The sequence below is a fragment of the Pongo pygmaeus genome, chromosome 9, assembly GCF_028885625.2.
Source record: "Pongo pygmaeus isolate AG05252 chromosome 9, NHGRI_mPonPyg2-v2.0_pri, whole genome shotgun sequence".
In the NCBI taxonomy this organism is placed as follows: Eukaryota; Metazoa; Chordata; class Mammalia; order Primates; family Hominidae; genus Pongo; species Pongo pygmaeus.
The window spans coordinates 70,692,957-70,702,579 of NC_072382.2; the positions used below are offsets into that span (position 1 = coordinate 70,692,957).

Sequence of the window (9,623 nt, forward strand, 5' to 3'; positions counted from 1 at the left end):
GTCATTAAAATGGGAACAGCAGTTTATGCAGTTTGAAGAAGATTCTAGAGTAATTGGATGATTAGTATCAGAAGTATTGGGTCTGAGAGTCTTTCTTCAAGTGATGAACATTGCTCTTAATATCAATGAGAGGTTTTTTCTTGGAATATAGGAAAGAGGCGGACCAGCCCCGAGGAAGCAGTGGAGGAAGAATTACCATACAATTTCCTCATGTTCATTATAAACAATTTGTTTTTAGGACACAGAAGCTATTGATCTTAATGGCCATGTACAACATGAGTGACCATGGTACAGGCCCGTTCATCCTTTTGGGCATCCCTGGACTTGAGCAGTACCACGTCCGGATCAGCATCCCATGCTGCTTTATCTATCTCATGGCTGTCATGGCCAATAGTATCCTTCTCTACCTCATTGTGGTAGAGCACAGTCTTCATGCACCCATGTTCTTTTTCCTTTCCATGCTGGCCATTACTGATCTCATATTGTCCACCACATGTGTCCCCAAAACACTTAGCATCTTCTGGTTTGGTCCCCAAACAGTTTCCCTGGCTGTCTCACCCAATTATTCTTTCTGCACTGTAGCTTTGTGTTGGACTCAGCTATACTGCTGGCCATGGCATTTGACCGCTATATGGCATTTGCTCACCCTTGAGATACACTACTATTCTGACTCCCAAAACCATTGTCAAAATTGCTGTGGGAATGTTTCCGAAGTTTCTGTGTTTTTGTCCCATGTGTTTTCCTTGTGAATCGTTTACCCTTCTGCAGGACACATATCATTTCTCACACATACTGTGAGCACATAGGTGTTGCCCAGCTTGCCTGTGCTGATATCTCCATCAATATCTGGTATGGATTTTGTGTTGCCATCATGACGGTGATGACAGACATGATCCTCATTGCTGTCTCCTACACCCTCATCCTCTGTGCTGTCTTTTGCCTCCCCTCCCAAGATGCCCGTCAGAAGGCCCTTTGCACCTGTGGTTCCCATGTCTGTGTTATCCTCATATTCTATATACCAGCATTCTTCTCCATCCTTGCCCATCGCTTTGGGCATAATGTCCCTCGTACCTTTCATATTATGTTTGCCAACCTTTATGTAATCATTCCACCTGCTCTCAACCCTACTGTCTACGGAATAAAGACCAAGCAAATCCAGAACAGAATCCTTCTGCTCTTTCCCAAGGGGTCCCAGTGATAGGTGCCTGAGCTCTTGGAGGTAGGGACAAGTTCCTAGTGTATGTTAGGTCAAAGACTGAACCTGTGTTCAGATGCCCAAGAGAAAGGACAGACTAAAATTTATTAACGAGAACTTGAGTTTTGCTTTCTTTGTGATTTGAGGCAGAAGTCTACTCAATCATTCCAGTTATAGCAAAGTAAGTTCTGAGTCTAGGAAATACTAAATATTTTTTGACTTCTAGAAAAAAGAACTTTTGTAATTCCTTATGATTGCTCTAAAGTGATTATAAAACTTTTAATGAAGACAATGTAATGATTGGCAAATCTGAATAGTTTTTCAGATTTATTTATCATAGTAGTTTATTTACACATCATAGCAAGGCAGGAAAATTACCTCTTTGATGACTCTGCAGGGTTCTGGGTTTTTACTTTGTTCACTCCTATTAATTTCTAGACAACATCAAGTATAATACCTAGCATACACTAGGGACATAGGCAACATTTATCAAATAAATACATGGCAATTAATCATAAAATTATTAATTTAAGAGTGCAGGTGTTTATATTAAGCAAAGGGATAAGGCAATGATAAATCTCAATGTTTAACTCAACCTTGAGAAAGCCAAATGAGATGTGGGTGGGTGGAGTTTTCCACAAGGAATAAAAGGAGGAAGGCAAATTCCTGTGGCTAGTAAAATGGTAAAGCACATACAGACTAAGAAGTGGGTTTAAGACTTGACCAATTGGAAGCACTGGTGGTCTCAATTTTTTTTTTCATGTTTGTATCTCCATAGAGATGTAGTCACAAGCCAAAAATGTACCTCTGTATGATTCATTATCTCTTCAAATCCAGTATGTGTAACTTGGTCATAGTGAGTCATTCAGTCACGTGGTCAGTAATACTTATTTTTAGGTGTCTGCCAGGCAGCAATGATAGTCAGCGTCTTATTTCCCTTTCAAATCTGATACATCCTCAAAACCTGTGACTTTTTTCTAAATAACCTCTTGGATTCCCCAGCTGAGTGCAGGCACCCTCCTCCCCTACCCCAGTAGTTCAAACCCTCACTGCTTTCACTTGACTCCAAATATCAGAGTCGTTCATGGTCTCTTTACCTTGAGACTACTTTCCCATCCCCATGCTACTCCCCTTTTCACATGTCATTGAATTTTTATTTCTACACTGGCTCTCAACATATAGTTTTAATAGAAGAGAATGTCCTTTGGACTCAGAGAATTGTGTTTGAATTTATATTCTATCTCTTAACATGTGACAATAGCTTCATGTGTTGTTTCCAAAACTACTTGATGTATTTTGCATACCATAAATAAAAATATAGTCAGGTGCCACTTAACAATGAGGATACAGTCTCATAAATGTGTTGTTATGTGATTTTATTATTGTGCAACTATTATAGAGTGTACTTACACAAACCTGTGTGATACAGCCTTGGCTCTATAATATATTCTCTAGCTCCTAGGCTACAAAACTGTACATCATGTTACTATACCAAATATTGTAGGGAAGTGTAATATAATGGTATTTGTGCATCTAAACATGTCTAAACATAGACAAGGTACTCTAAAATATGGTATTATAATCTTATGGGACCATTGTTCAGAAACATTGTTATGTGGCATATTACAGAGTATAAATAGAAAAGGCAAAAAGAAAAGTAGAAAGATTTTTAAAAATGAAGACAAAAAATAGGCTGAAAATACACTTTCCACCTGCTATGAATTTTTGTTCTCTTATTATATGTGGGTCAGAAATTCAGCTGTAAGCTTTCTAACAGTCTATGTGAGAGTTAAACATGATTAGCTACATAATTCATGATGGCTATAAGTTACAGACAGTTAATTGTTAGAGAAGCAAAACTACTTCTTGATATAAAGAACAGAGAAATATCTTCAGAAAGCTCTTAAAGAATAGGCAGTAAGTGATGCAATTAATCACATTCTTACAGAATATACAAGTTCATGTGACTCTTCAGTCCCTTATCCTAGTATAGAGAGGTGAAGCAACCTCAATTTTTATTCAGCGAAAGGTAAAAATTCTGTTGGGAGCCAATACAATACTAATCTCTTTAGTTCTGGTTTATTCCAGATATTCTAGAACATTCAGAGTACTGAGTGGATTCCTGGCAATCTTTATTAATTAACACATTCAGCAATATTTAGCAAACATTTGACAAACATTGACAAAAACTGACTTGGCTTTCAGAATTGTGGGGTAAAAGCCTCTTAGGTAAAAATTGATATCCGGACTTGCAGAAATTCCTGACAGTACCAGCTGGTTGACCTAACAGTTTTTCCATCAGAATGTATTTTATTTGCTCATATTGTTTTTACTAAGAAAAATGTTTAATGAAGTTTAATGTTTTAAAAATTATAAGTGGGAGATAAGCTATGGGTATGCAAGGGCACACATAGTAGTATAATGGACATTGGAGACCCAGAAGAGGAGAAGCTGAGAGAGGGGTGAGGGATGAAACATCACCTATTGAGTACAATCTACACAATATGGGTGACAGGTATGCTAGAAACCCAGACTTCAACCTTATACAATTCACCCATGTAATCAAAAAACACTTGTACCCCTAAAGCCAATGGAATTTTTAAAAGATAGTATTAGAATTATTTCATGTGGGCCATATAATTTTCATTTTAACAGGTGCCCTAGGTTATTCCTTTACACTATGAGTTTGCCAATATGTTAAGCATTTTCATGAGCAGTATCCTATTAATTTGTCAATCCTTATAAAATCTTGAGAGACAGGTACTAATATGACCACCTTTTAATGGAAATTAGGTAACTCATCCAAAGTCCTTTATCTGGTAAGTGAGGGCATGAACTTGAAACCTGGGTGATATGATAGGCACATACACACAGCTTTCCACCCACATACACATCAGCTCACAAATAAATAAATAAATAAAGCACTCTAAGGCAGTGTTAACTCAAAGGCATGAACAAGGTTAATAGAATCTTTTTCATCTTCTTCCCTTGAGGATGAGAAGAGGGCATGTCAGAGTCCCTAATCCCCTAACTACCTACCTTTTCCCCACAAGGAGCAGTGAGTGATCAGAGAAAATAAATGGACAGGGAATCAACCTCTCTAATGTCCTTCCTTTTCCTTCCACTCATTTTTTTTTTTGTTTGGTTGGTGTGTCTGCTCTCTTGTAGATTTTGTCAACACACTCTTTCTTCTTTCCCTTTGGCCTGATCCCCAAGATTTGGTGAGTATTGGCTGTTTGAAGGGGTTTGATTGGGACAAGACTTAGAGAAAGTGAGTGAAAAGCCAGGGCTCTATTTCTTAGGGGCCATGGACTGGGCACTATAATGTTCTTTCCTGAGCAACTCCCATTTATAAACTGAGGTCCTGGTCTCCAGTATTTGTGCATATGCTCCACTGAATAAGCATCAAAAGATCAGAACAGATGGACAATTATACACCTGGGTTAAGTATGACCACAGTTAGCAGTGTTAGGAAATTTCTGTTTCAGACGTGACAAGAGTCCATAACTCTAACTTAAAATGTAGAAGTAAGTGTGCTGGTATGTGTGTACACCCAGGGGTGCTCCTGTTAATTTTTATCCATCTTGCAATTTCTGTTCTCTTCTCCACTGTGTGGTCTGGCTGTTAATGATAATACTAATGATATAAAATATAACCTAATATAAAGAAGTAAAACTTGTTACATGCTTACTATGTTTCAGGTACTATATTAAAGAATATTTTTTTGGCTGGGGGCGGTGGCTCATGCCTGTAATCCCAGCACTTTGGGAGGCTGAGGCAGGTGGATCACAAGGTCAGGAGTTCGAGACCAGCCTGGCCAACATAGTGAAACCCTGTCTCTACTAAAAATACAAAAAAATTAGCCGGGCATAGTGGCGGGCACCTGTAATCCCAGCTACTCGGGAGGCTGAGACAGGAGAATCACTTGAACCATGGAGGTGGAGGTTGCAGTGAGCCAAGATTGTGCCACTGCACTCCATCCTGGGCAACAGTGCAAGACTCTGTCTCAAAAAAAATTCTTTTTTCAGTGTGTATCATTTTGTCCTAATAATAATTATAAAAATTAGAAATGTTAATTTCTTTTAAAAACATAGGAACCCAAATATCATATAGTTTAAATAGCTTGCCCAGATTCACATAGCTAGCAAATTGTGGAACCAGGATTAAATTGTGAAACCTAGCTTTCTGAGGCTCCAGAGCACATGCTCTGTGCCAATATTTTGCTAACATACTGTGGATGCCTGAGTGTATGTATGTGTATCTACCATAATACCATAATTATTGCTGATAAAATTAACACTAGTTCCTTTATATCACTCAATACCTAGTCCATATTTAAGTTTCCCTAACTATTCATTAACTGAATTCAATACCTGGTTTGTTTAAACAGAATTCAATCAAGAACTACACTGCAGGCCAACCGTGGTGGCTCACGCCTGTAATCCCAGCACTTTGGGAGGCTGAGGTGGGTGGATCACCTGAGGTCAGGATTTCGAGACCAGCCTGGCCAACATGGTGAAAGCCCGTCTCTACTAAAAATACAAAAATTAGCCAGGGGTGGTGGCGGGAGCCTGTAATCCCAGCAACTCGGGAAGCTGAGGCAGGAGAATCGCTTGAACTGGGGAGGCGGAGGTTGCAGTGAGCCGAGATCGTGCCACAACACTCCAGCCTGGGTGACAGAGTGAGACTCTGTCTCAATAAAATAAATAAATAAATAAATAACCACACTGCATTTATTTGTTTTTCTCTTAAATGTACTTTAATCTGGAAATGGATTTTCCTTATCTAATATTCCCCTTCCCCCTTTAATGGCATTGACTTGAAAAAAGAAAACAGATTGTTGTAGATTTTTTCACATTGTGGATTTGTCTGATTGTTAAATGAGAACTCTGAGAGTTAACTGTCTGTGCACCCGTGTGTGTTTGTGAATGCTTTTGGATGACTTCACGAACATCTGTTGTATTTGAGTTCATGGAAATACAAAAACTTGAGAAAACCTTTCCTCACATATGTGTGAATAAAGGATGATCTCAGACAAGTTGGGAGCGCTGTGATTCAAAGTATTAATATATAGTTTCAGGATGCTGATGCCACATGTTGTTTGAGTATGTGAGTAGCATAGAAGAGGAGTTTTCACATGAGATTTGAGTATGTGAACAGCATGGAAGAGAAGTTTTCAACACGAAGGCTGAACAACCCAGTCAGGTTTCTAGTGTTAGCAACAGGTGAATTCTATGGCCCCAGTGGATAAGAGAACCAAGATGAAAGTGACTAAGCAGGAAAACCTTGAATCCTCAGTAGATTGGGGGCTGGGCTGTGACCTAGTCTCTGAAGTCTGGACTGTGTTCTCAGAATCTAGAATGTGAAGACACTGTAGAGGAGGGTTTGAGTTGCTGTAAGAAAGGTGTTTTTACCTATAGATAAGGAAGGGTAAGAAATAAAGAAAAAGCATCATGTGTCTCTTTTGCCTAAAGAAGAGTGGATAAAATAAGTTCTGGTCTGAGGAATGGAAAGTATTGTGAGCTGGGCCTAAGAAGAAGATAAAAAGCAGGGGTAGGAATAAGTTTGAACATGATTCTTGGCCTTCTCAGGTGAGGAATATGAAGCATATGGCTACCACAAGCCTCATTTTAGTCCTGATTCTGGAAGCCTCTGGACTTGCTGCATGGTTCATTACCTGTAGCACTTACACATGTACTGTCTTTGTACTCACATAGGAGTATCTATAAACATAAAAAATATCTTTCTATGTAAACGAAATGAGGTGTTTGATGAGGGGTGGGTGGAGGCATCACTGGGGAAGAAAGAAGGTATAGGAGCCGTGGAGAGGTTTTAGGAATTTACAAAGCCTGTGACAGTGACAAAATCTAATTATGAAACACTTTGTTGATATTCTCAGCACATGTGCCGGGGGAAGATGGGAGGACAGGGGGCTTGTAATTGTGTAAGATTATGTATGGGTAAATATACAGTGGCAAAATGTATGACAGAATGTAAGTGTAGGTCTGGATATGACTGAGAATGTAAGTATTAAGGGTCTGTGTTTGAGAGAGTATGTGTCTTGGGTCAATATGTGTCTCTAACAGATGTATGTTCACAAAAAAGCAGTCTTTCTTTTGGACAGAAACCTTGACTGATAGTCTCACAAAGTCCACAGTATTAGAATATTATTCACTTATGTAGTATATAAAGTGTTGGAAAACTATTGAATTTTTTTTTTTTTTTTGAGGAGAAAGGCTAGTGCGCCTCAGCTATAAGGGGAATTTTTTAGTTTAAATTTGACTTACACATGTTATCCATCATAGTGCAGGAACTCATCTGGTGTTTGCTGAACTGAATTAGGTTTTTAGATGGCAATAAAGAGGTGTTGATCTTACAAATCTAAGAGCCACAGTCATCAGGTAGCTTTAAGAGAAGCAAACAGTTGTCGTGGAGGCAGAGACAGATAATTCACAATGACAGAGCAAGTAGATCCTAAACAATGATGTCCATAAGGTCATATGAGCTATAATCCACCGTGAAAAAGTGTATTCTGTACTTTGTTAACTTGTATGGGTGAACAGTGTATAATGAAGAGTGTAACCAGTCTGGAAGGCTTCCTATAGAAGCTGTGTAAACTACTGGGGGAGGTCAGAAGAAAGAAAAGATTCGCTTCAGGTAGTCTAATAATGTATCTATTTGTATCTGGAACAATCTTGGTTTATGCATGTTGCTACCATTATTACTAATTTTAACCTTTGTTCATTTCAAACGGGTTCTATTTTGGATGACAAATTATATGGTCACTTCATCTTCAGGAGGCAATAATGATAATTAGTTGAAAGTTTGAGAGTTACTCAAGTTTCTCTAACTATCCTTAATCACCCTCTGTCTTTAGGAGCTGAGATTTATGCCATCTGTATCTGCCATGATCATTTTCAACCTGAGCGGTTACAATCCAGGACCCTTCATTGTGATAGGGATCCCAGGCCTGGAGCAATTCCATGTGTGGATTGGAATTCCCTTCTGTATCATCTACATTGTAGCTGTTGTGGGAAACTGCATCCTTCTCTACCTCATTGTGGTGGATCATAGTCTTCATGAACCCATGTTCTTCTTTCTCTCCATGCTGGCCATGACTGACCTCATCTTGTCCACAGCTGGTGTGCCTAAAACACTCAGTATCTTTTGGCTAGGGGCTCGCGAAATCACATTCCCAGGATGCCTTACACAAATGTTCTTCCTTCACTATAGCTTTGTCCTGGATTCAGCCATTCTGATGGCCATGGCATTTGATCGCTATGTAGCTATCTGTTCTCCCTTGAGATATGCCACCATCTTAACTCCCAAGACCATCATCAAGAGTGCTATGGGCATCTCCTTTGGAAGTTTCTGCATCATCCTGCCAGATGTATTCTTGCTAACACGCCTGCCTTTCTGCAGGACACGCATCATACCCCACACATACTGTGAGCATATAGGTGTTGCCCAGCTCGCCTGTGCTGATATCTCCATCAACATCTGGTATGGCTTTTGTGTTCCCATCATGACGGTCATCTCAGATGTGATTCTCATTGCTGTTTCCTACGCCCTCATCCTCTGGGCTGTCTTTCGCCTTCCCTCCCAAGATGCCCGCCAGAAAGCCCTCAGCACTTGTGGTTCTCATGTCTGTGTCATCCTCATGTTTTATACACCTGCCTTTTTCTCCATCCTTGCCCATCGCTTTGGACACAATGTCTCTCGCACCTTCCACATCATGTTTGCCAATCTCTACATTGTTATCCCACCTGCACTCAACCCCATGGTTTATGGAGTGAAGACCAAACAGATCAGAGATGAGGTTATACTTCTGTTTTCTACTAAGGATACAGGATGATGTTTTACTAGGATAAGTTTATAGTGTACAGAAATGTAGAAAGAGTGAAAAGGCAAATGCTATTTAAAGCAAGAACTACCTGAAGCTGCTTTCATGTGCCAAGAATGTGGCATGATCTGTGTGGAAATGGTGGTCCTATGTATAAAAAAAAATCCTTGATGACCTCTTTGCTTGTGAAATAGGAGGCTGTACAGAATATGATCAGGAAGATGGAGATGAAAACACAGAGCAAAATTACTCTAAATTGAAAAAGAGATAAAAATTTGGAAATTGAAATTTGCAGCTATTATAAGTGAGTGTGTTAAGTAAAACAGAAACACTGAGGAAGAGGGAACAAAAGTAAAAAGATCAGTGAGAAATTTCTCAGTGAGAGGATTATCAGATGGATATTTAGGGCATTAATGATAACATTTGATTCTAATTATCTTCCTTTTGTGTTTCACTGTAATTCCCTTTAAATGTTTCCTCCCTATACACACACAATATGAAAAATTGAAGAGCCTTCAGTACAAGCCTGCTAAAATAATGTTTTATCAGCAGTGCTATGAAGGGAATGAGTGAATTAGCATATTG

The 9,623-nt window shown here is 39.2% G+C and overlaps 1 protein-coding gene and 1 pseudogene across 1 annotated transcript; both read left to right on the forward strand.

Moving 5' to 3' along the window:
• Nucleotides 1–260: 260 nt before the first annotated feature.
• On the forward strand, nt 261–1,198 carry LOC129008853 (olfactory receptor 52H1-like; annotated as a pseudogene).
• Nucleotides 1,199–4,329: 3,131 nt separating this feature from the next.
• Nucleotides 4,330–9,050, forward strand: LOC129008851 (olfactory receptor 52H1). The gene is made up of 2 exons (XM_054441308.1): nt 4,330–4,416; nt 8,073–9,050. The coding sequence occupies exon 2, from the start codon at nt 8,085–8,087 to the stop codon at nt 9,048–9,050; it is 966 nt and encodes a 321-aa protein (XP_054297283.1). The 5' UTR covers nt 4,330–4,416; nt 8,073–8,084.
• Nucleotides 9,051–9,623: the final 573 nt, after the last annotated feature.